At 47.6% G+C, this 24303-nt stretch overlaps 7 protein-coding genes across 7 annotated transcripts; 4 read left to right on the forward strand and 3 right to left on the reverse strand.

Moving 5' to 3' along the window:
- The first annotated feature begins 83 nt into the window (after positions 1 to 83).
- On the forward strand, positions 84 to 2936 carry MTO1 (Mitochondrial Translation Optimization). The gene is made up of 3 exons (XM_024464037.1): positions 84 to 326; positions 376 to 646; positions 701 to 2936. The coding sequence occupies exons 1-3, from the start codon at positions 202 to 204 to the stop codon at positions 2363 to 2365; spliced, it is 2061 nt and encodes a 686-aa protein (XP_024328735.1). The 5' UTR covers positions 84 to 201; the 3' UTR covers positions 2366 to 2936.
- Positions 2937 to 4338: 1402 nt separating this feature from the next.
- VC83_00344 (uncharacterized protein) lies at positions 4339 to 5545 on the forward strand. Its single transcript, XM_024464038.1, has one exon. It carries the CDS (start codon positions 4389 to 4391, stop codon positions 5349 to 5351), a length of 963 nt encoding a protein of 320 aa, XP_024328732.1. The 5' UTR covers positions 4339 to 4388; the 3' UTR covers positions 5352 to 5545.
- A 190-nt stretch (positions 5546 to 5735) lies between these two features.
- VC83_00345 (uncharacterized protein) lies at positions 5736 to 6480 on the reverse strand (the record flags this gene model as incomplete). Its single annotated transcript, XM_024464039.1, has 2 exons — positions 5736 to 6418; positions 6473 to 6480. The coding sequence occupies 2 exons, from the start codon at positions 6478 to 6480 to the stop codon at positions 6091 to 6093; spliced, it is 336 nt and encodes a 111-aa protein (XP_024328733.1). The 3' UTR covers positions 5736 to 6090.
- A 1327-nt stretch (positions 6481 to 7807) lies between these two features.
- Positions 7808 to 10631, reverse strand: VC83_00346 (uncharacterized protein). The gene has a single exon (XM_024464040.1). It carries the CDS (start codon positions 10482 to 10484, stop codon positions 7956 to 7958), a length of 2529 nt encoding a protein of 842 aa, XP_024328730.1. The 5' UTR covers positions 10485 to 10631; the 3' UTR covers positions 7808 to 7955.
- A 3941-nt stretch (positions 10632 to 14572) lies between these two features.
- On the forward strand, positions 14573 to 15313 carry VC83_00347 (uncharacterized protein; the record flags this gene model as incomplete). The annotated part of the gene is made up of 1 exon (XM_024464041.1): positions 14573 to 15313. The coding sequence occupies one exon, from the start codon at positions 14573 to 14575 to the stop codon at positions 15311 to 15313; it is 741 nt and encodes a 246-aa protein (XP_024328731.1).
- A 630-nt stretch (positions 15314 to 15943) lies between these two features.
- Positions 15944 to 16759, forward strand: VC83_00348 (uncharacterized protein; the record flags this gene model as incomplete). Its single annotated transcript, XM_024464042.1, has 1 exon — positions 15944 to 16759. The coding sequence occupies one exon, from the start codon at positions 15944 to 15946 to the stop codon at positions 16757 to 16759; it is 816 nt and encodes a 271-aa protein (XP_024328738.1).
- Positions 16760 to 20382: 3623 nt separating this feature from the next.
- On the reverse strand, positions 20383 to 21470 carry VC83_00349 (uncharacterized protein; the record flags this gene model as incomplete). Its single annotated transcript, XM_024464043.1, has 2 exons — positions 20383 to 20764; positions 21394 to 21470. The coding sequence occupies 2 exons, from the start codon at positions 21468 to 21470 to the stop codon at positions 20383 to 20385; spliced, it is 459 nt and encodes a 152-aa protein (XP_024328739.1).
- Positions 21471 to 24303: the final 2833 nt, after the last annotated feature.

Consider the following 24303-nt stretch of genomic DNA (forward strand, 5'->3'; position numbering starts at 1 on the left):
TTTTCTTGACGCCTGCAGGCGCGCGCCACGCGCCGTTAGGCGCGTTAACCAGAAATTAATTTAACCCGCAAGGTAGAAAATACCAGCGAATAGGAACACTCCAATCATGAGTCCCTTTTAAGGAAAATAATTATTACCACGACCACCATCAAGCCATCTACCCCAACCGCCATATGGTGCGCCAGGATACTTTTTAACACGATGAGCTGCAAGCTGCTGCGGCGGCCCTACCGAGCATTGTCCTTGCACCAGGGCCTGAGAGTTCCGACATTAAATGGAATGGTCATTTGTACGAGGGGATTTGCCTCTCTGTCGCCAGATCCCAAGTCAGTAAATAAACGCCCACAACCGATTGCGACATTAACTTTAATCCAGTTCGAATCCATACGATGTAATTGTCATCGGCGGAGGCCATGCAGGATCTGAAGCATGCGCAGCCGCTGCGAGGTCTGGTGCGCGCACTGCCTTGATCACACCAAAGCTGGACAACATCGGCGTATGTTCATGTAATCCGAGCTTCGGTGGCATTGGGAAGGGTACTATGATAAGAGAAATTGATGCTCTGGATGGCGTGGCAGGGAGAATTATTGATAAGGCTGCTGTGCAATTCAGGGTGTTGAATCGGAAAAAGGGCCCAGCTGTTTGGGTAAGTGAACCTCTGTCGCGTTTCAAGAAGGTGTTCTAAAAATAGTTTTATTAGGGCCCGCGAGCACAGATCGACCGAGACTTATACAAAAAACACATGCTGGATGAGTTACAAGGATACCCGAACCTTTATATAGTCCCCGGGAGCGTCGCGGATATTATCGTCTCGAAGGAAACTCTAGACGGCCAACCATCCTCGAAAATAACTGGAGTAAGACTTGAATCTGGCGAGGTTATTCCTACCAACCAGGTCATCATAACAACAGGAACGTTTTTAGGTGGTGAAATTCACATTGGCCTAGAGTGTTTTCCATCTGGGCGCATGGGCGAAGCGGCGACATTTGGACTCAGCAAGTCACTGAAAGATGCTGGGTTTAAACTTGGGAGACTGAAGACCGGAACCCCTCCGAGACTGTCAAGGAGGACCATCGATTTCAGCACATTAGAACAGCAGCCGGGGGATGACCCACCGATGCCGTTTAGCTACCTCAACGACGAGGTTACTGTCAAGGAGCAGATGTTCTGTTATTCCACATACACTAATGAAAAGGCCCACGACATTATCAGAGACAACCTTGATAAGTCTATCCATATTCGGGAGTCTGTCAAAGGCCCTCGATATTGCCCATCGCTAGAGTCAAAAATCATAAAGTTTTCGGACAGAACGAGCCATATAATCTGGCTCGAGCCGGAAGGATTTGACAGCGATGTCATCTATCCCAATGGGATTTCTATGACCGTGCCAGCCGAGGCACAGGAGCAAATGCTTAAGACTATACGCGGGTTGGAAAATGCTACAATGTTGCAGCCTGGTTACGGAGTTGAATATGATTATGTTGACCCAAGGAACTTGAAATCAAGTCTAGAAACGAAGTCTATAGGCGGGTTGTTCCTGGCTGGCCAGATCAACGGAACTACAGGGTATGAAGAAGCTGCTGCGCAAGGAATCGTCGCTGGGATCAACGCCGGTTTAGTTTCCCAAGGCCGAGAGCCGATGATTTTGTCAAGAAGTGACGGCTACATAGGCATTATGATTGATGACTTGATAACGAAGGGCGTATCTGAACCATACCGGATGTTCACATCACGAAGTGAATATAGGATGAGCGCTCGCGCGGACAATGCGGATTTGAGGCTCACTCCTAAAGGGCGTGCGTCTGGAGTCGTGAGTGATGCGAGGTGGTCCAGTTTCCTGAATATATCCAGCCAAATGAGTGAGCTGGAACAGATTCTTCGAGCTGATATGCGCTCTGGCCCAGCCTGGATCGACGACGGATTCGAAGTTACGAAGGATACAACTAAAAGAAGCGCGTTTGACATTTTGCGCCGTGCCGGGATGAGCATAGACAGGCTGTCGAACAAAATACCAGATGTGCTGAAGTACAGCAAAGCGATACAGGATCGGGTTGGAATCGAAGCGGTGTATGCACCGTACATCGCCCAACAAGCAGCCTCAATGAAGGTCTTTCAAATAGATGAACAACTGCAACTTCCGGTTGATTTGGACTACGGCAAGGTCCATGGCATATCCATGCATGAGAGGTTTCTTTTAGAGGCCACGAGGCCTGAGTCTGTCGGCCAAGCTCGGAGGATTGAGGGCATGACTCCGACGGGTTGCTTGAGGCTCCTGGCTCACGTACAGAACACTCGCAAACGTGCAGCCAGGGCTATTTTATATGAAGAGAATACGGCCAATAAAAGGAGGGTCGCCGGCTTGTAAGATATATGAATGTATGATGAGATTGTATATTAGACAGCTCCAGACACCAGCAGCTGTGGGGGCGTTATTATAGTTGGATAGTTACCACTAAGGTGAGTCAACCGTGTTCAAACAGATCCCATGCGGAGGCTATGTTGGCTTGCCCGTCGTACTTTCCGAATCATACTGGCCAAATGCCTTGCACGTTGCAGGAAGAGCTCGCGGCAGGGTTTGGTTGATGCAGTCAAGAGCAGTCCTTACATGTCTGTCGGGGCAACGACGAGTGAAGGCGGATCGTCGCGCAGTGGCAGAGGAATATCTGTGTGCCTGTGTAGAATAAATACGTTACTGGAACATGACTATCTTCAGCGTACGCTAGCAATAATGGGTTACAATAAAAGTATGCAGGAAGTTGTCGCTCGGTCATTTCATACATCTGTTAAAAGTTAAACTGGGTAGCTGGATTGCCTCCATTCGAAGAACAACAATCCCAAAGTGGTGAGAATTCCTTGCGGTGACAATAATTCTGCGGTGAGAGCCCGAAGCGGCGAGAATCTTCCCCGATGGCGGTGACAGTGGCGATTACCATGCGATGGAAAGAGGGTCCCCTATAAACGGACGCTCAATCCGGAACTCAACAAGAAGTTCCTTACTCTCAATGTCCTTGCGGATTCGCGTGACCTTGTCTGCTGTAGGTTGAACCTGCCACATTGCCATAAATTGCGTCAGAAACTGCTCTTATATACTATGAGGGGTCAGAACGACTGCTTAGTCGCCATATGCATCTCTTGCCTCCTTGTGGAAACACTCGTAGACCAATCGCAAGTATCTTCATATGAGAGCGCCTGCCAGGGCATTCCACGCTCCAGTACCATTTGTAGATCCCACGGCCTTTACAGATTCTTGCCGGCCGTGGGTGACACTTCTTCCGTGCACAAGGAAAATCAGTACTCTATGTAGATTCTATGGGGATTATAGTCCCAAAGACGGCTACGAATTCCCTTTGCGCTCGACACATCAATTTATAAAGCGGCTGAACATAAATAGGGATATCACATACCGCGGATGATGGTCCAAGGCAAGAAGACTGACACAATCTCATACTTGATGAGGCCTCTCGTCCGCAAGAACGAGGAGAAGCTGAAGAGGATCCAGCCGATACTACAGTACCGTCTAGCGGCAGTAGACACCCTTGAGCTCGCTAGGCTTTAGGTGAACCTGGGAAGTGGTGGGAATATATCACGGTGGTGGTGACAGTAACTGTGACAGACGACGTGAGCGCTGCGACGGAGAGCAGGTTTGCTATTGCCAACCGTCGAATTCGTTTCAATACGTACTTCGTCGCCAGCTGCTCGCTCAGGTGACATCGGCTCCCGTTGGAAATGTAGATGCGTGGCTTCAGTGCCATCGGTTGTTCTTGGAAATAAGTTCTATTTAAGGGATTCAGCTGTATGTGTAGAATTCTGCTGACGACTGTGAGAGCGCTTGTGTCGAGATTTTGGCCCTTGTGATACTCCTTGGTTGAGTAGTATCGAGTGTTTTCTGAGAGAGGGCCATTTAAGAGCAGTCGAATCATCTCAGAACTGACTTCTATTCCTTACACAAAGACATTAAAGACACAGACTAGGATGGAGTAAAACTATGCCTGGTAAGAAGAATCACGTGCTGCAGCTAGAGCACATTGCACCACCATACTAAACAGCTAGTCGGAAGTGGTGAGAATCGCACGCGGCAACAGAAGCACCACGGTGATAGAGTGAAGTGGTGAGAATGCCCCGTGGTGACGACAGTGATGGTGACAGAGGGAGGACTGTTCCTTGATAGCTTTGTGGCGGTCCTACAAACACCCCACGTAATCATCGGCATGGATATATTGCTCCCCAACATGATGTAGTGGGATGAGTATGTAATTTTCCCTTCGTAATCGCCGATATCGATATCGCCATCTTATTCGGTAAGCCTTAAATTTCGTGGGAAGCATGTATTACCTTTAGCTACTTGATAATCCAAACTCAGTCGAAGTGAAAAAGATCAGATATGCAGGATGAATAAATTGAATTATATTTCCAACTTAACCTCTATCCCACTCCCCATATTCAAAACATCCAATCATTCACCAAACCCTCCTCTGAAGAAACACCCCCAAAAGAATCAACCCCTTGTTCTACATCTAGAAGAACTTCTTGTACTTCGCAATAGCGTCATTGAAGGCAACATCGATAGGGGCAGTGATGCTCTCAGCGATAGCACGGAACTCCTCTGGCAGCTTAGTGATAACAGCCTTGCTGAACTTATCAGTCGCCGCCTTCTGCTGCTTGAGGTTGATGAGGATAATCGGGCTGATAACCAGGAGACGGTCGAACCGGGGCTTGGTTCTGAGGATAGTCTGGAGGGAGGACTGGACGCTCGTGACGAGATCGGCGGTGGCGCTGGCGACCTGGATGGTCTCATCGAAGGTGAGCTCGACAGAGGCACCGGCGGCCTTGGTGCCCTGATTGATGTCGTGGAGGAGGGTGGTGCTCTGGATCAGGATGGGGATCGACTCGCCGAGTCCGATCAGGCCGCCGTGGAACTTGGCGATCGTGGCGTTGAGCTTGGAGGTGTCGCCGGAGATCTTGGCCATGGCGGCGAGGATGGAGGCGCTGTCAGCGACGACGGTGGTGGCCAGAAGGGCGATGGGGAGGATGGAGAAACGCATGTTGACGGTTGTGGTTGGGGGTTGAGGGTAGAAGTGAAGGTGGTTTGTTTGGATGGATTGGCTTGTTGGTTTCTTACGGGAGGAGGAGGCAAAAGGAAGGGGGTGATGGGTGGGAGACGAATTAATTATATACTCTCCTATTACTCCATATTTGCACATGGGATCCTTCCCCTTTTCTCCCCTCCCGCCGCTGCCGACGGAGTCCGTGAACCTAGTTCCTCTGGGGTTGAAGGTGGGAAAGTCGATCATCATCGTATGTGGGGAGGGCGCAATCGCATAATTGCGGAAAGTGGAAGATCCAGGGTTTAGAAGTAGGGACGGCGGGCTACTATGCTTGCAACGTCGTAGTTTGGGGAAACACGACAAGCCATCGGCAGGGATGAAGGTGTAAGCAAGACATAAAAGCGCTTAGCGTTTGCGGGGAGGGCGAAGGAGCAAGGGTGAGATGCGATCAACAGGGTTTTGGCAGGTACAGAGTTGAGTTGGGAAGGTTAGACGGGAAGTTTTAGAGGGGAAGTTAGAGGGACTAGAGGGTTTTAGAGTACTGGAGCAAATACTGGAGCATGTGGGGAAGAACCTTGCAAAAAATGCCGCGGCTTCACACAGGAAAAACATGTGAATATCAGAAATTGGCACGGGACGATCATAGTAGAAAGGAATCATTGTGCATTAGACTAGTACTGGCAATTTCAATGGGTATTCTGGCATTTTCCTGGATTTTCGATGGATCGCAGCGGCAGATAGACACGATTAGTGTACCCTGATTCTAAAGATAAAAGAAGCAGCGAAGAAGATATGATATTTGATCCATCGGTGTTGTTCAACCATTGGCGAAGTGGAGTTGCTGCCTTAAATACTAGGTACCGAATAAGTAAAGCATCGGACCAATCAATAAGAAGCATCAAAGGCTCAAACGATTTACCACGGAACATTCCCCTCCGGCGAGCACGGATAATGCGTCGTGAGTTCCCGATTCCCATTCAGCCCCAACCCCGCCGTGAACCAGCCATTATACTTCCCAAACGCCGACACCGCATTCCCATCCGTATCATCGAGCGAGCTGGCCGCGCAGGTAATTCGCCCCGGCGTCAGCGTTATCCTGGATGCTGTCCGTGCAGACCCCGTTCGGGTAGTTGGCGCACGAGACTTGCATAAGGCCGGGTGTTGGGCCGCCTGCGTCGGCGTTGCAGAAGGACGCGAGGATCACGGGGTCGATGCCGTGCCCGTCGCCGGCTTTTTGGAAGTAGCTGTCGTATTGCTGGCATCGGGAGCTGACGCCGGAGTAGAAGTCGGGGCTATGGATCACGTCGTTGAGGTCGAGGTAAGGTGGTACCCAGCCGTTGCCAGTTAGGCCGGTGTTGAGCCAGTCTTCGGAGCTGGAGGGGCGAGATTAGTTGGAGATGAGGGAAGGGATTGGACGTGGAAACTACTCATCCATTTGGACCCCCTCCTGGTGTTACCTCCCTTGTGGCTCCTTGGGCGCGAGAGTTTACCCGCCAGGGTTCTTCGATTGAACATCGCGACGAGGAGTGCAGCGAGGGCTGCATATGTGAATTTGCCCATTTTAAAACGCCGAGGAAATTGATATACAGGAAGTAAGAGCTGGTCAGGATGGACTCAAAACCCAGCTTGAGAGCTGGAATAGAGCTGGCTTTATACCTATCAAACCCCACCTCCATACTCATTTCAAGCGTCAAGTTAATTCGGCCGTAACAGCCACCTAGCGATACCAGCTTCTTCTTCCGACCTAACCTCACATTTAGCCATACGTCAAACCCTCGCCATGACGATGATCGCGGTGATCTGCAAAGCTTTGACATTACCGATTCGGCCCTACTCGTAGATCATAAAGAACGCCGGACATTTCAGCCCATGTAAACGTGCTGAAGTAAGCTGTACTGCATCCTGATAGCTTCGTTTATCGTATACAATCTCGTCGAGTGGCTTGGGCGGCAGGTGGTTAAATGACAGCGGGCAATTAACGGCACCTACACCATCTATAATCTATACTCTATTTTGCTATTTCCTTAACTCAACGTCACCCCATGTAAGCTTAATCATCTCACCTCTGTGAATCTCGGGCATCACGGCAGATAAACACGTCCATCGGCATCCCAATTCCCGATGCCAAGACTCTGATCGACGTTCTCGTCCGCGATTCCGCTAAGTGCTAATGTGGATATACAGGTTTATATTGATGATGTGCAGGTTGCTGATCACATATCGCATTGTGCAGAGTAAGCTTCTGGTAATCGCGGGCGGGTGCAAGATGCATTATGTGATACGGCTGGACTGACATAAACCGATAGAGCGCGGGGATAGAAGCTATACTGACCGACCTTTACGCACGTAGCCACAAGGATTCAAGTCTCGATTTGCCTGAGATAGAGTGGGAAGGTGATGAGATGCAGTGTGCCCGGTCATGGTTGAGCCAAAAACCGCCGATTCGTCGAGTTAGGGACTTCGTTATGTATGCAACGGCAGTTTTTGGTTGGGACGGGTGCGCCAGAGCTTGCAGAGATATCGTATTATCCCGCAGTTACTCTATGATATATGATATCTTAAGGTTTTGAGACGCTGAGGGCAGGGCGCGGTATGTGGGTTACTGGCTCGGGGTATCTCAGTTATGGGACATGGGGGGTTCGTATAAGTCTTGTCAGTCTCTAAGGGTAAGTTATGTGTTGTAACTCATTGGGATTGTTATATCAACAGTTACTCTCCAGCATGTGGGGTTGGACAGGCACTGTAAAAGTGAACACAAAGAGTGGTGGCGGACCAGTTACCAAGGTCGGAACGATACAGAAGTGATATGGGATCTCATGGAAACATAACCAAGAATAACTTTACTCAAACCGCGTCATGTATCCAGATTTGTCTCCATGCCTTTACAACAATTGTCAAAAACCTTCATAACTACACCAACTCCCTCCTCTTCGCCACACTCCTCTGCCTTACCTCAACCTCCACCCCCTGCGGCGCCTTAACTACCATCTCCGTACTCCCCTTCGTCCCCGTCCAACTCGCCTCAATCCACCCCCCCCCAGACAACGGCATCCTCCCCTTCGCCCACTCCAACCCCAACCCCTCTACCACCTCCCAAACCGGATCAAACACCCACCCCACCACTCCCGTCGCCTCATTCCGCTCCCTCCGCACCCCCAATATGAAGTCCGTGTAAACATACGTCGGTGCCCCGCCCCAGGGATGGTTCAAACTGGTGAACAACCCGATACCCGGGCTGCCGTCGGGGAAGACGTATTCCCATGATGAGCCTGTGCGGTACTGGTTCTGGTTGAGCATGTGTGGCCAGTATACCTCAAGCAGGTTCTTGATGACGGGGACGACGACGCTGGCGGCGACGTTGAGCTGGGTATGTGCGAGGAATAGGGATTCGAGCAAGAATCCCTGGACGTTGGGGGAGAGTTGGGTGCCGGGGCCGTTGCCGATGGCGGTAGAGTCTTTGTAACCGATTTGGTAGAAGAGGTCGCTCAGCTTTTGGATCCCGGTTGTGGCTTGGCTGGTATTGGCTATCCCGGCGCGGATGGTGAATGCGGTGGCAAGGAGGGTGGTGTCGCCTAGGTGGTCGAGGGACATGCTGTATGCTCCTAGGGTTTTGGACCATAACTGGTCGTTTACGGCTTTGCTGATGGTCTTGGAGAGACTTGTGTAGTAGTCAGCTGTTTCGGTGTCTGTGAGGGCTTTTGCGATTTCAATGAGCTTATTGAGAGCGATTACGAATAATGCTGTTGGGGCTGTTGCATGCTGTGTGTTCTGCGCTGTGAACCAGAATGCATCAGAGGCTGCAAAGAGGTTGGTCTTGGTGTCAAGATAGCGAGACACTAAGGTCTTGACGAGGAATTTCGTTCCATCCCAGTGTTTGCTTAATAAATCCAAGTCGTTCGTCAGAGTGTAATAATCTCCGATAGTAACCAAGAAAAAGAAATGGTAGTCGGTCTCGCCAAATTGCAATGGGTAGAGTATGTCTCGGTACTGCTTCCCTACTCCCATCGGTGCCTGCATAGGGACCAGTCCAGCACCAGGCCCATCCAGGAACTGCCAGTCGAACTCGAAGTCGATCATGCTCTGGATGTAGTCATAGCGGCCGGTACTGACAGCAATCATCCGAGCTGTGTGGACGAAATCTCCGATCCAGATTTCTCGATCCCTCGCTGACCCATCCAAACAGACAGCACGGGGATTCATGGCTATCCCATATTCTTCATAGACATCATCTCCAGTGAGAGAGTTGGTGTAGAGTACTGAGCCATCTTGACCAATAACCTCGACATCTCTATAGTACGCTGCCTGGTTCAAGAATGGTCCGAATCCAAAAGTGCCATCTGTGAGCGCAGAAGAGCCAATGCCGGGGTTGATGTAGGACTTAAAAGGCTCGCTGGGAACAAATGCAGCGTCTGTTCCATTGACTGAGATGTTGTATCCCGTAGAGGTGATGGACGTAGTAATGCGATACCACTCGTTATCCGACAAATCCATCGGCACATCGAAGTTCTGAGCAGGCGCAGAAGGCAGTAACTGCTGGTTAATAATACTGAATCCAAAGCCCGCAATGAGACTATTAGGTTTCAACTGTAGTGGAGACGTGCTCAGAAGCTTAGGACTGCCGGTGCTCAGGACGAAATATGGCCCATACCCGCCATTAGGACCTGCAGCAGCTCTCCATCCAACTCCACCTGTGACGATCTTCGTTGAGAAGGACATTTCGTAATTTTTAAAGCCAACTCCCCGCAGAGAAATAGCGGGGTACTGGCCACGGACCAGGGCTCCCTTGTCGCTGACGTCCCATGTTGAAGGTTGCGACTTTGCTTCGACACAGGCCAGATCCAAAGACCGGGCACCAAGGCCCCAGACTCCATCGTGGACGTTATTCGACGTCGAGAATGCTCCGGGGAGTTCACTGAGCGCCCTGATATCTACAGATGCTCGAAACCCTACGCTGTTCATGGTGATTGGCTCCTTCGATAAGAGAGTTATCGATTGCCAACGCTGACCACCCTGAATGAAGAAAGACGTCGTCGGTCCGGTAGTGGAGACATTGAAGGTCTCTGTGCGGAAAGAATTCATAAGACCGTTGACGTACAAGAAGGGTCCATTTGACCATGGCTCCTTCAAACCTCCAAATGGTTCAGAGTACTTCAGTTCAATCTGGGCACCAGATGCAGAAACGGATGAAACTTCAACAAAGGGAAATCCAGCAACGTTTGCTCCATAGTCGAGAGTAACGACGGGGTTTGCAGCGTCCAGCTTCAGTGGCTCGCCCGCATATTTCACAAGGCCATCAATTACTGGCTCGGTGCCAATAGAATAGGCAACCGGAGTATAAGAGCGTCCGGCGTCTGGAGCAGCATCTGCCACATTAACTGCCCATAGCCAGAATAGGAATGTGTTATAAAACCGAAAACATTTGATAAAAAAGACCATCATTTCGATGGCCGAAGTAGTAAAATTTGGTAACCAAGACCAGTTAAATCTCGTGTGCTTAGAAGAAGGTAGTAAGTGAAACCCCCGATATATATGTATTAAAGAGAAATGATATATATGCCTAGTGTAACCGTTGGATTTAATTTGAAGCTTGTGACATAAATGTACATTTGACCTCTTGAATCTCGTGACGAAAACATAAAACAGGTTGTCGGGGTAATGAGAGCCGACTGGCGAATGGTATCAGAAGAACGAACCCAACCCTCCTCACCTGGCGATCTTTACCCCACAATCTTGAGAATTAGAGTGTATATCGGAGATGTTTAACTGTTTCAGATACGAGTCCCACAGATTTTGTCGGATGCCGTTGCATTCTTCGGGAAATAGTCGCAATAGCTGTTGAATATTGGTAATTAGAGAAATTATATATAGTATAGACCAATATTGCAGTTCATTCATCGTCTGGAGACAGGAGAGTGATCTGTCAGGTGTTAAAGTTCACAACTTGTACACTCGATCTGGCTAGATTGATGGAGTACCCGGCCTTGGCTGTCTTAAGCTAGTCCCTTGGCACTAATAGGTCCGGGCACGTGATATTCACATGTGCCTCGTCGTCGATGTCCACACCTGCTCAGCACTTTGTATCGGTCAACCTTGGTCATCTGGATACCCCGTGTTCTCCCAACTCTCCCAGAATTTCGCGCCACACTGTAGCGACGTGATATTCTCATAAACAACACAGAAAACGATCAGAGCCATGATTATCGAGAGGAAAGCGGTGGCACCGAGGTGTGGGGCTCAGAGGGAGGCAGATGATAATACTTGTTGAAAACAGCACTCGGGGCTTGGCACCAGGATCACCGGCTCCACCGGTGATCACTGAGTCCGCTCCCCCGACATCGGTGCAAGGATATCAGAACCCTGTATCGTATTAGTAAGATCTCTGTATTATATTAGGTTTAACGTGCATGTACAGTCAAACCCTTGTTAAGATGATGGCATCCGTAGCAAGCATTTCCATCGTCTTATCGTATATATCGTTATATAGAGTAATATTATGTAAGCCACCTATCTAACGTAACCTGCTGCTGTGACTGTGCTCGAATAGCCTCAATGGCTGTTTGCAGCCGCTCTAGTGCCCGTATATGCCCCGTAGTAAGAGCATCCTGGCCTTCAGAATACTCAATCAGTATCTGGAGGGCATCCTGGGCCTCCTTTGCCGTAGGCGCAGGCTGCTCAGGCTGCTCCTCCTCTTCGTCATCATTTTGAGAGTTCTGATGCCCAAGTTGCCCCTCTATTATCTCCTCAAGTAGTTCTTCATCGGTAGTCTGTCCTTCCACCGCTCTAGCCTCTTCCACAGGGTTTAGAAAGTTCGAAATAGCCATTGAGTCTGTAATTGATGCTGTAGTTATCACTTGGTTGTAGAGTTCTTGTATTCCAGTAGGCATCGTTATTGTTGGAAGGCTAATTGGATTTGAAACAAGTGTAGATTTCCGGAAGCAGTTGTATATCGTAGTGTTTGAAACTTCTGTATTCCAAGCACGAATAATCCAGCGAAGAGTGAGTCGAAGATTCATAAGTTTCTGTGGATCTTGATTTGAATCGATAGTGTCGATTATAAACCGAAGCCAATGTTGTCGATAATAAACTTTAACATTTTGAATAATTCCTTGATCAAGAGGCTGGAAACGACTGGTACTGTTAGCTGGAAGCCAACAAATGCGGATATTAGGGGGAGGAGGGTTAAGCTCAGCCCCTGTATAGTGTGCTGAAAAGCCGTCCATTGTTAAGAGTATTTGCCGAGTAGTTCCAATATGCTGATAAAAGGCTTGAAGCCATTCGCTCATAAGTATTCCAGTCATCCAAGCCTTCTTATTCGCTTTCCATTGTGCCCCCATTGTTGGTATATTGATTCGTTGTAGTGCTCGAGGTGCTTTTGCATGGCCAATTGCCCAAACAGGGAGTCGGTCTGTTCCAGTAGCGTTGACGCAGAAAACCAGGGAGATCCGAGTCTTATTCTTCTTCACACCAGATTGGAGTTGTGATGACAGGCCTCGTGATGGCATCATCTTCCAGAAGAGTCCAGTTTCGTCCATATTGTATATATCCTCTTCTTGAAACTCCCCTGCTATTGTCCGTAGTGCCCTCATTTCTTCCTCGACGTTTTCCGGAACTGATGCCGCCTCTCCAAACCGCTGTCGTGATTGTATATGATGCCGCTTTTTGAATTTTTCGAGCCAGCCAGTAGAAAACGATGGGCACTCTTGGCCAGCATATTCTGGCAGTCGTTTCCAGATCTGCTGTGCCTTCTGCTGTAGTATATCGCCAGTTGTAAACCCTCCTTTTTCTTCAATCCAATTCTGCCACTCCCAAAGGATATTCTCTAGCTTTGGCCACTGGCCTAGTCGACGGCGTTGAATTCCAGTGTCTTGGTTCTTATCAAGGGCCTCAAAGTTGCTACTTAGTGATTCAGAAATAGTCGACTGGCTTAACTTGTGATGATATTGTCTTTCAAACCATTCGATACACTGCCGCTGAGTTGGCTTTGGAACTTGTTGGTGGGCCCAGTGTCGAAGGGCACGCCGCTGGTCGACTGTAATCGGCCTTTTCGAGGCATTTTGGGTGTCTAATGGCCACGTTAAGACGATGAACAGGTTGGAAAAGACGATGATTGTTGAATCGTATTTTGTATGGTAAAAGTATCGGTCCGTGGAAAAATATCGCACAAAAGAGGTTATCGGCTAAAAGAGGATCGTCTTGGCGAGGTTTGACTGTATAACGAAAGTGCCAAACAAGCGAAAGTGCCAAAATATCGCGACTACCCCATAAGAATTGCGATAAATCCACCACAACAATATAAATTAATTAAAACTACTCGGAGTCCTCTTCCTCAGACCTGTCTATTACAATCTGACAAGTGCGCGCATTGTGTCCAGTCTCACCACACTTGCCACAGCGACGTGCATGGGTTTCTTCCCTTGGCTTCTGACCACTACTCGCCCTTATTTCTTGCTCTACTTGCTGCACAACGTCCCTCTCGTCCTGTAGCTCCTGTGCTACCTGTTGACTAAGTGATCCTCCTTGCTGTAGTCGTGTTTTTTTAGCTCTCCGGCACTTGCTTAGCACTTCATTTGCCTGTCGCAGGTTTTGGTTCTCTGCTTTTAACAATGCTAATTGATGCATTATTTGTGATGCACCCTTTGTAAACTGGTCAACAGCTGCATAGATTGAGGTTGGAGAGCTATTTTGATGATGCGCAATTCAGTTTTTAATGAAAGTAGACTGTGATACAGCTTCAGTTGGGTTATTTGGTGTCTGAGAAACCCATGGTTGAGCGGTGTTTGGGCGAGAGGTTGGAGGTGTTGGCGTCTTAAACCTAAGGTACAAGTGTAGATATTACACTCTCAGGGCTAAATGGAAGAAGCCCAGCACCTCGGAACCCTCCCTGAATATTGCTTTCTGTCATTGCAATGTTAAATGCAGCATGGAAGGCAGGAAAGAAGTCATCCCTAGTAATGTGAATAATATGAGCCCGCATCATATCTTCAATTTGCCGACCATAAGCTCTCTTTAATGGGCCAAAACAGCCAACATCAAGTGGTTGGAGTATATGGCAAGAGTGAGCAGGCATACAAAGCGTAATAATGTTGTGTTCTTTGCAGTACTCCTCAAACTTGTCTGAGTGGTGGCTCTCATGACCATCAAGGACTAACAAGCGATAACCACCAACACTCCGGGGCTTTGTGTGCTTCTCAAAATGCTGAATCCAATCCATACCTCTCTCGTTTGTAGTCCAGCCATTTGCAGTAACAGCGATTACCCAATCTGCTGGAAATCCGCTATTCTCATACCAAGATACAAGGTGGTTTTTACCTGCCACAATGACAAATGGCGGCACTGCCCAACCTTGAGAACTAACGCCTTGGATTACTGTAACCCATTCCCGATTGCCAGGCTGCACCTTTTTTTGCCTTTGCCCGCCCATCTGAGCTCGTTACTACCGTTGCGCTTGAGATGACGCCCATCATAAACCCAGTCTCATCAAAGTTGTAGATATCTGCTTCATGGATATGATATTTCGCAATTGTGTTATGCACAAGCTCAAACCAGCCACGAATGACTTCTGGATCTTCGCACTTAGCCCTCTGGTAGTCGTATTTTCACTGGAAGCACTGATGAGCGGATCGATGCAAGATACGGGTGCAACTATACAAAAGAAAAAGAGAGGACACATCTCGGATCTCGAAGAAGTGTCCCGCAGTATACGAGAAGCTACAGTGGGAGCTATTAGTGAATCGTTTGAGCAAAACTACAGACACAAAAGGCAAAGAGTCAAGAAGCCGGTGGTGGTATCATCAGAATCTTCATTCTCATCCTCAGAGGAAGAAAGTGAGAACCGCCTATTACCAGCCGGAGCCAACACAAGAAGCCAGACGTCAAGGAAGCTGAACGCAATTATCACTTCTGGGTTAATCGGTGCAAGAGACAACACACAGAAAACTGACGCAAAATCCCAAGAATTAGACCATACTATCAGTCTAGAACTTGAACCAATTGCAACACCACCGACATCGACATCGACGATGTCAAACTATTACACACCCCCTGCTACGGGGAATGGCACCAGCTTTGTGCCTATCCAAAAGGACTGCATGCTGAATGGTGACGACAACTACAAGGACTGGTCGAAGAGAATGATCAATGCCCTCCAAATCGAAAGACTCTGGGACCTCGTTGACGGATATGAGACTGAGCCAGAGAAGCCGGATCCAAATCAATCTGGTAGGGACTTAGTCGTGTATTTACATCCAGCAAGCTTGCGCTTTAGATGAAGCAGAAAAATAGAGTGTCATCACGCCAGTCCGGGCTCATAACCTGTAGAAATAATAGACTGTGCATTTGGGTGTAAAGAGTTTTTCATTGATGCTAACCACTAACGTGCATGTATAACGAAAGTGCCAAACAAGCGAAAGTGCCAAAATCATGCGGTGACCAACCCCCCCAACTAAATGTTAAATTCCTCCACAACAAAACATGCGCCATAAAAATGATGAAAGCAAATTAGTGCTAGCTATCCAAGCTATGAAAAGCGACCCAAATTTGCGCCTTCGAGTTGCAGCTAGGATCTATTCCGTAGACCACCGCAAGCTACGTCACCATTTACAAGGCGTACCTTCACGACGCGATATCCAAGCCAACTTACGGAAATTAAGTAACCTAGAGGAATTAGTTCTTGTTCAGTATATACTTGACTTAGCTGCTAAAGGGTTCCCTCCTCAGTTGTCTATTGTTGAAGATATGGCAAATCGACTACTTGCAACATGCGACGCGCCACGCGTCGGGTCACGTTGGGCTTCAAACTTTGTTAAGCGCCATGTAGAGCTCCGGACACCCCAACAGCCCTCGCAAAAGCTACAAAAGAATATGATATAGCATACTGATCATGGAGGGCAAGAAACTAAATGGCATGCGGCGGCATCAAATCGACACTAAACTATGCGCCAACGACACTTGTCGAAGGCATCACCAATGCAAAAGAGATATGGGACACCCTCGCTGATAAAATCAGGCCACAGGGGGAAAACACACTGTTATCCCTTATTGCAAGACTTGAGCAGTGTGTCTACGGAGGCGAAGACACTCAGAATATAAAAACCTATGCTCAAGTCTTCCGCCAGCTCGATGAAGATATTGTTAGAGTGGGAGCCGAATTCAAGCTCCCTGATTACTTCCTGGCACTCAAGTGGATCCACGGTTTAGGGCCAGAGTTCGACGCTTTCGTGGGAAATCTTTTTCAAAATCACTCTATCTGCAGAAAGGGGCTATCACGGACAGGCGCCCTCCTTCTAAAGGAGGTTATCACTATGGCTGAAGATTATGAAAAGCTCATGGAAAATCGCAAGACAACTGGCGCAAATGCCCCAGCGGGTTTCTTCACCCACAAAAGGGGCTACTCTCAAACCAATAAACAATCCTGCTCCATGCACCCAAGAGCAGAGAATCACTCTGACCTCGACTGCTGGCAGCAACACCCTGAGAAGCAACCAGAGTGGCTGGAAAGAAAGAGAGCCAACCAACAGGGAAAGAGAAGCAGACCTGGAGCAGCAGCTGCAAATCTAGCTGCAGAAACAGCTTGTCCCCTCGCTCTCAACCAACCTCCTGTCAATATCCTCTATCCAAGACCTTGGTGGAGGATTCCGAACAGTAAAAGGAGGTTGCAAGCTCACCTACAACGAGAGAGTCCTAGCCACTGGACTAAAGATCGGTGGGCTTTATAGACTAAACCAGTCTGTTCACAAGCTGCTCAGCAAGAAATGACAATCCCAGACAACATCAGCAGGAATCACGTCCTTCTACACAGCCCATATCTCACCGCTCATGCCAATACATACCTGGCACTCCCGTCTTGGACACCTTAGCTATGATGCTATACATCAACTCGCTGGAATATCACACGGTCTCACATTGGAATCCACAACCCGAGACAAGGAGCGCGAATTCTGTGAACCCTGCACCCTAGGCAAACAGTTCGCTCATAACAATATGAGAACCCCTCGCCGCGCCACAGAACGACCCGGGCTGGTCCACATGGATCTTGCAGGTCCTATTACGCCAAAGACAAACGCTGGCAAATCCCTATATCTAATGATAACTGATGACCTCACACACTTCTCCTGGATCTATCTCCTTAAGGGCAAGACTAGCGTTGAAGTCCTTGGATACATGAAACACTGGTATAACATCGTCTGCAACCAGACAAACCTCCGCGTTAAGCATTTCTGAGCTGACGGTGGCGGTGAGTTCGCCACTGGAATATGCCTCATATGGTACCAACAAATGGGCGCTGAATGGGAACCAACAAGTCCAAATCAGCCAAACCAAAATGGCGTGTCCGAGCGTGGAAATCGGACGATACTTGATAAATCGCGATCTGTGATGACAGAAGCCAACCTACCAAAGGCGCTACGTGGTGAGGTAACCCGAACGATGGTTTACCTAAAGAATCGTTCACCCACATCGGCTCTCACAGTCACCCCTTTCGAAGCCTGGTACGGTATCCGCCCAGAACTCTCACATCGGCTCTCACAGTCACCCCTTTCGAAGCCTGGTACGGTATCCGCCCAGAACTCTCACATCTCCGACGCATTGGCTGCCCAGCATACAAACTCATTGTCAAATCGCTCTACCCAAAGAAACCCGACAACTGAAGCAGACTCACTCTGCTCATCGGCTACGAAGGTGACAACCAATATCTGCTCTGGAATCCCCTTAACGGTACCATAGAGCGTGCGAAAGAAGTGGTCTTTGATGAGACTGTCCATGTGAAGGATCCTTCTCACAGCATTCTCCCTACTATGAGCGGAAACTCAATCGCTGCCCCAGCTGCAGAAATGATACTCCCGCTCCAAGCCATCAATCATCTCCCGCAAAACCCAATGCAGCTCGCCACCTTCCAGGAAGAGCAGCGCCAGCGGGTAGAGGGGGAAAGGGCCCGAGAGGTCCTACCTGCTCACGCTGCAAACCCCTATCACTTTTCTCACTACGCCGACAGTACCAACCTTCGCTCCTACTGCCTACACAGCTAAACGACAAGACTTCCTGGAACCAGACCCCCTAGACGACACCCACGGTGATACACAGCAGCTGGCAACACCAAGTGCTGAAGAAAAGGAGCCCATCAACCACCGAAAAGCTAGGCAGAGTGCTCACTGCGCAGAAGCTCAATCGACCACCGCATCAAGATCCAGCAAAAGAAATGCTCATGAAACTTGGGAAATGCTTCATATGCCGACAAAATGGACATCGAGCTCGAGACTGTCCCCAGAAGCTCAAAGCTCAAGTGAATGAGGTATCTACAGCTGAGTCTATCATCAATTCGGAAAACGAATAGCCTCTAGACAAGTCATCACTAGAGGCAGTGCAGCCAGAATTGCAGCTTCTTCCTCGAGATCCAGTTTTGATCCGGACACCCCTTTCTTAGCTACTTGTAGAATAGGAAAATACAAAGCTATTGTCCATGCATTGATCGATACTGGTGCCACAGGTGGAAACTTCATTAATGCTGCTGATGCAGAAAGAATATGTGAAATCGAAGGGATAGCCCCAGTCGAACTTGTGAAGCCAAAAATGATCAAGTCCTCTTCACTGGAGATTATTGCAACCATTCTATACCAGATCGAGCCCTCGAAACAGAGCCTATATCTAAAAGCGAAAGACAAAGGCCAAAGAAGAAAGCCAAAGAAATGCCTCCTCCGGAACCTGCTCCGAAAGTGGAAAAACCAAAACCTTGCACCATAGCAATGATTGGCGCAGCACCATTTCGAATGCTCATGAAGCAAATAGGAGCTCAAGTCTTTGCTATATCAATGAAGGACATAATCGAGCACAAGAACAAGACCAAAACTGAAGAAATTGACTCTCGACTGATCCTTCCGAAGGAATTTCATGAATTTTTGGATGTTTTTTCAAAAATGGCAGCAGACAAGCTACCTCCCCATTGACCTTCAGACCATCATATTGAACTCGAAGGTGATGCAAAGCTGGGATATGCAAGCTTTCATTGGATTCTGCAATTTCTATCGAAGGTTCATCCGAAATTACTCCAGCATCATGAGGCCATTGGTGAACCTTACCAGAAAGGATCAGATATTCGAATGGACTCATGCATGCCAAACTGCATTCGAGCTGTTGAAACAAACAGTCACAGAAGCTCCTGTCTTGAGGCATTTCGATAGACACAAGACAGCCTATGTCGAAGCAGATTCCTCAGACTTCATCTCATCAGGAGTCTTGTCACAAAAAGATGATCAAGGGGTTCTACATCCAGTGGCATACTTCTCGAAAAAGCTAGCACCTGCAGAATGCAATTACGAGATATATGACAAGGAATTGCTTGCAATCATCAGATGTTTCGAAGCATGGAGACCAGAACTTGAAGGGACAGATTTTCCAGTCCAAGTCTTGTCTGATCACAAAAGCTTGGAATACTTCATGTCCATCAAAGAAGCTAGACCACAAGCAAGTGGGACCTTTTGAAATTCTAGAGCGAATTGGGCAAGTTGCATATCGGCTCAAACTTCCAAACAGCATGAAGATTCATCCAGTATTTCATGCCAATCTATTAAGACTTGACTCGAATGATGCAATCGAAGGGCAGCAACAGGAGCCAGAGCCTCCAGTCATTGTCAATGGCGAAGAGGAGTGGGAAGTGGACGAAATCCTCGACTCAAAAGTTATTCGAAAGAAGCTTTTCTACAAGGCAGCTTGGAAGAACTATCCACCGGATGAGACATGGTATACTGCAGAGAGCTTTGAAAATTCTCCAGAAGTTACCCAAGCATATCACAGAAAATACCCTCAGAAACCAAAATGAGAGCTGGAGACAATTGTTTTTTTTTGAAAATGGGATTTCTTGATCAGGAGATCAACTCTGGAGTAGGGGGGGGGTAGTGTTACAATATCAAGTGCGCCTTGCAGCTCGAGTGGGGGTTCAGGGGTGTGGGGAGCTTTCCGGGGTTGGAGCGAAGTTTTCAGTTGTGGAGTGAATTCTCAGAACTGGTCTCGCTAAAGAGAATTCACTCCACAATAGCTGTATATAGATCGAGCCACTGCTCGAGTGCTCCTCTTCTCTTTCCTTTCTTCTCTAGATTGAGTTTAATTCATAATACCCAACTGGCGCCCTATGCCTTGGTGAACCGTGACACCCAAGGAAGGCATCGCTGTACGGCGATGGTTCTCCATTGTTGCCTTTTTCCGCCCGTTGGGTGGGAAATGATTTGGCTTTTAGTTCTTTGGGTCGGTGTGTAGTCTGGGGACGATGCAGGCCTACTGGTGTAGAGCTTCGGGATGAGACCGTAGATGCCTTGAGGGAGTTGGTCATTTCCTCCAGCTGTCTCCGGCTTCACTTTTTGGAGAGGGGGATGTTTGAGCTTGAATCTCTTCGGTGCTTGCACTGGGTTCCGGATATCTTGGGTTCTTGTTCGAGGGAGCCGGCTGGGGCTTTCAGTTTCTGAGCCCCTTGTGCTTTTGTAGGCGTAGGGCAGTCTTGAGACCAGTGCATGCCCTTGCAGTGCTTGCATGTTGTGCTTGGTAGGTCTCCTCTTTCCCTTGCCAGCTGGACGTCTAGCTCCTGCTGGGCCATTCGTTCTTCTTTGGTGGCTTTCTTGAGAGCTTTGCGACGGGTCTGCTCGCTAAGTCTTTTATCATGGTCTGCTGCATCGAGTTCGAATCCCCCAGGTTGGTTGATGTTTGGTCGATTCAGCATAAATTTGGGTAGAGGTTCTCTAGGTGATGTGTTAGAGTCCTGTATTTCTGTTTGCTCTCAGTCTATATCTATCTCGTCCTTGGTAGCAGATGAGTATATGAGTATAGGGGGCTGAAGGGTCTTACTACTTCGTGGAGGTTGTTTTCTACTGCCTGGTTGGCCCTCAGAGGACTGTCCACCAATGGTTTCAGGTGACAAGTTTCCACGTAACGATAACACTGCTTTTGCTTAGGAACAGACATCAAGGAATATAATTGATTGAGTGGTGTCTGTAGTAAAGTGTATTTTTGATTGGGATTTTGGGGATGTTCGCTCCTATACTAGTAGCAGGTCCACCTGTCCTTAGTGTGTATCACTCTCTCCTCGGTCAGAGTTTTCCTCAACAATTATCACGTGCTCTCAACCAGGGTAAAGAATTTTCATCAGGATTGAGGAGCTTTTGCTGCCCAGGTGGCGATGCCGTCAGTGAGGCTGGTGTTACCATTTGGGCGGCGAAAATGTGATAATTTCATGGTAGGTTGTGATAGCGGACAGGTAATGCCGCCATGTGGTTGGCCTGTCATACACCCAGTTCTGGCAAGAGGATCTCTGTGAAGGTATTGAGTTGTTTCGTTTCAGCTTCATAGGATACTCTCCAGATCAGCTTACTTGTCCCACTGGATTTCTGCATAGAGGCACTCAATGTAAATCTTGAATATGAAGCCCTGGTCACCACAGCGCTTCATATCCCAAGGGATCGCTCCCTCTGCAATATGTAGGCTATAAGAACCACTACATAGTAATTTAAACGTACATAAATTAATCATTGTAAGAAATTATCACTTCATCACTCCCACGCTCTCTCCCACACTCACTCCCACGCTCACTCCCGCTCTCACTCTCGCACTCACTCTTAGCAGCTTCTAGGTCCCGAATTGGGTCCCGATCCTCTAGAGGAATTGGGTTGCTAGCTCGAAGAAGAGTTTTTACCCTCTTTTTCTAGAGGCGCTCTGCCCTCCGGGCCTCAACCAAGCACATACTGCACAAGGTGGATGGATATCTTTAACAACTAATACTTGGTCTACATGCAACTATTCCAAATACGCTGTAGTAACAGCACATTAGGTCTCTAAACAGTTACAATGTACAGTCTTAGATGTTATTAAGATACAAGAGCCAATCCATTCTAGTGAATAACTTACAGGGCAGTTAATAGCTGTTACAGACAACTATGGTATTACTCCTGTAGTTTTTACTATCACTCGTGATAATGCTTCTGCAAACACTACCATGCTCTTAGAATATGAGAACTTAGCATGCAAGAACGAAACTACATTACAGCAAACCATAGGCATATACAGCAATCAGTATGACGGATCATATTATATGCTTCAAGCATTTAGATTACAAGGTCTAATAACAGCTCTCTTTGCATCTTAACAGCTTGATTTAAGTATGAAAGATATAGCTTTAACAGCAAAAGATTAGGAAATCATGAAGGCGTTATTAGATTTTTTCTATATCTTTATATGCCTAACAGAGAAGCTACGAGGCTCTTCTTATCCTACTTTAAATTATGCTGTTATATATTATATGAGAATGACGCAAAAGCTTAAAGTCTTTAAAGCTGGATATATAGAGAATAGCACAATATACAATGCTTATTTAGCAGCATTAAAAAAGCTTAATGAGTATTATACACTTGAAACAAATCAACAGCAGAGTCATTCAACTATCGTTATAATATGCGACCTACATTATAACTTTAACGGATTTGATATTATCTGGCTAAAAAGCATTCAAGACATGCGAAAAAGGCAGGCAAAAGCACAATGGCAAGACTGTTACTATAAATATTGAGGCAAGTCATTAGACATCCAAGCAGCAAAGGTTATGGAAAGTATCTAAGATGAGGAATTAGAAGATGAGAATTCTAAGAAGACAGAGTCTGATTCTATGGATGAGCTAATCATCATGACCAAACTTTTCGCTTCGCTTAAGGTTGGAGTAAGCAATACGCAGCTGCCCAACCTAAGAGGAAGCAATATGCAGCTTGTCAGAACGTGCATCTGTTCACTGTCACTCCTTAACAAAACCTCCACCATAGTTGTCTATAGTATTTAGATAGTAATTATATGCAATTCATTTAATGGAAGAGACACCTCTATCAAATGCTCGTGAGTGGCTCCTAGAGAGCCCCTCTGAAACAGCAACTACTGCCAGTCAGATTTTCAAAGTGCCTAAATAAACGATACAGTTAAGTATCAGCCGACTAGCCTAGCAGCTCCCACACTGAGGGGGCTAGAATAAACTACTCTCTACTATGCAGACAGAGGCCATAAAGAAATGGATACTTGAGCAGTATTACCTAGGGTTAGAGCAACTAGGAATATGATATTTGCTGCTGTCTGTCAGCTACAGAGCCCACAGCTGCACCCATCACAAAGCTAGCTTATAAAATTTATATGGAATGAGCTTAAGGAATATCACTTTATTACTATGAAGCCAATTGCACAGCAGCGTATGAAGGCTCACAAGATGAGCCTATAGTTCTAAAGTGGTTTTAAGAGTACGGCTGGTTTATACTAGAGTGTGGTATAAAACCAGAGTCAATCTAGAATATGGATGAAACTGGCTTTTAGGTTGGGATACTAGGTGTGTGTGATTGTACCACGAGCCGCAAAGGAGCTCTACACCCTAAGCCTTGAAAATCGGATGTCTATTACTATACTTAAGGCTGTGCCTGTAACTGGAAAAGTCATACTGCCTGTACTTATCATTCTGGGCAAAATACACATGGACTCTTGGTACCCACCAACCTTTAAGGCACAGAGCTCATTATGCTCTCTAACACTGGATTTTCAAACAGCCAGCTAGCCTTACGGTAGCTACAGCACTTTGAGCATACTCCCTCTAAGTGTCATACTGACATTCGTTGCACTCAGTCTGCTATCAAACTCAAGAGCAAACTTAGAAATCTCCTCCTCAAACCTACAAGTTGTAATGGTGAGTGCACCAGATGTGAGAATCTAGCCACCCAAGGAAGGGATGAATTTACTAAGACAACACACTGTCTTAGGAAACAGAGCCAAAGGGTTGTAGCTTAGACTATTCCACAATGCAGCAATCAAGTGTATGATGTAGTGGAGTGGTTTAGACAAGTTGTACAAATGTTGAGTCTGAGAACTCAGGGATAAGTCAGAGGTTAGCACCTCACTGTAAGGACACAGGGCACCCAGCTCACAGTAATAGCATATGAGAGTGCGAGTCGGAGGCTAAACGGATGCTATCCTATAGGTCTACTACGAAGGATACAAAAAAGATGAAGGGGGAACCCCGTTGAGTCTGTTTCCTTAACTCCCGAAACGGGCCCGACTCGGTTATCCCAACCCTAGCCCTGAACCTTCCACCGCAACAGGTCTGCATCGGCCCTGAACCCTATACACTTACCGTCCCCCACTATAGTGTAACTCGCTATATGCTCCTCTACTGGTTTGAAACCCCACCGAGTCGGATTCCATGCTTGTAGTGACCGTAACAGTTCTGAGACAGGTTCTTCGAGTATCTAGGTACGGAGGC

Source organism: Pseudogymnoascus destructans (genome assembly GCF_001641265.1).
Source record: "Pseudogymnoascus destructans isolate 20631-21 unplaced genomic scaffold scaffold_1, whole genome shotgun sequence".
Taxonomy (NCBI): Eukaryota; Fungi; Ascomycota; class Leotiomycetes; order Thelebolales; family Thelebolaceae; genus Pseudogymnoascus; species Pseudogymnoascus destructans.

Excerpts from the sequence above, each read along its gene's own strand:
- MTO1 (XM_024464037.1), top strand. The coding sequence starts at position 202 with ATGAGCTGCAAGCTGCTGCGGCGGCCCTACCGAGCATTGTCCTTGCAC. Across the intron at positions 327-375 it reads TCTCTGTCGCCAGATCCCAA|TTCGAATCCATACGATGTAA; the intron begins GTCAGTAAATAA and ends ACTTTAATCCAG. Across the intron at positions 647-700 it reads AAAAGGGCCCAGCTGTTTGG|GGCCCGCGAGCACAGATCGA; the intron begins GTAAGTGAACCT and ends TAGTTTTATTAG.
- VC83_00344 (XM_024464038.1), top strand. The coding sequence starts at position 4,389 with ATGAATAAATTGAATTATATTTCCAACTTAACCTCTATCCCACTCCCC.
- VC83_00346 (XM_024464040.1), bottom strand. The coding sequence starts at position 10,484 with ATGATGGTCTTTTTTATCAAATGTTTTCGGTTTTATAACACATTCCTA.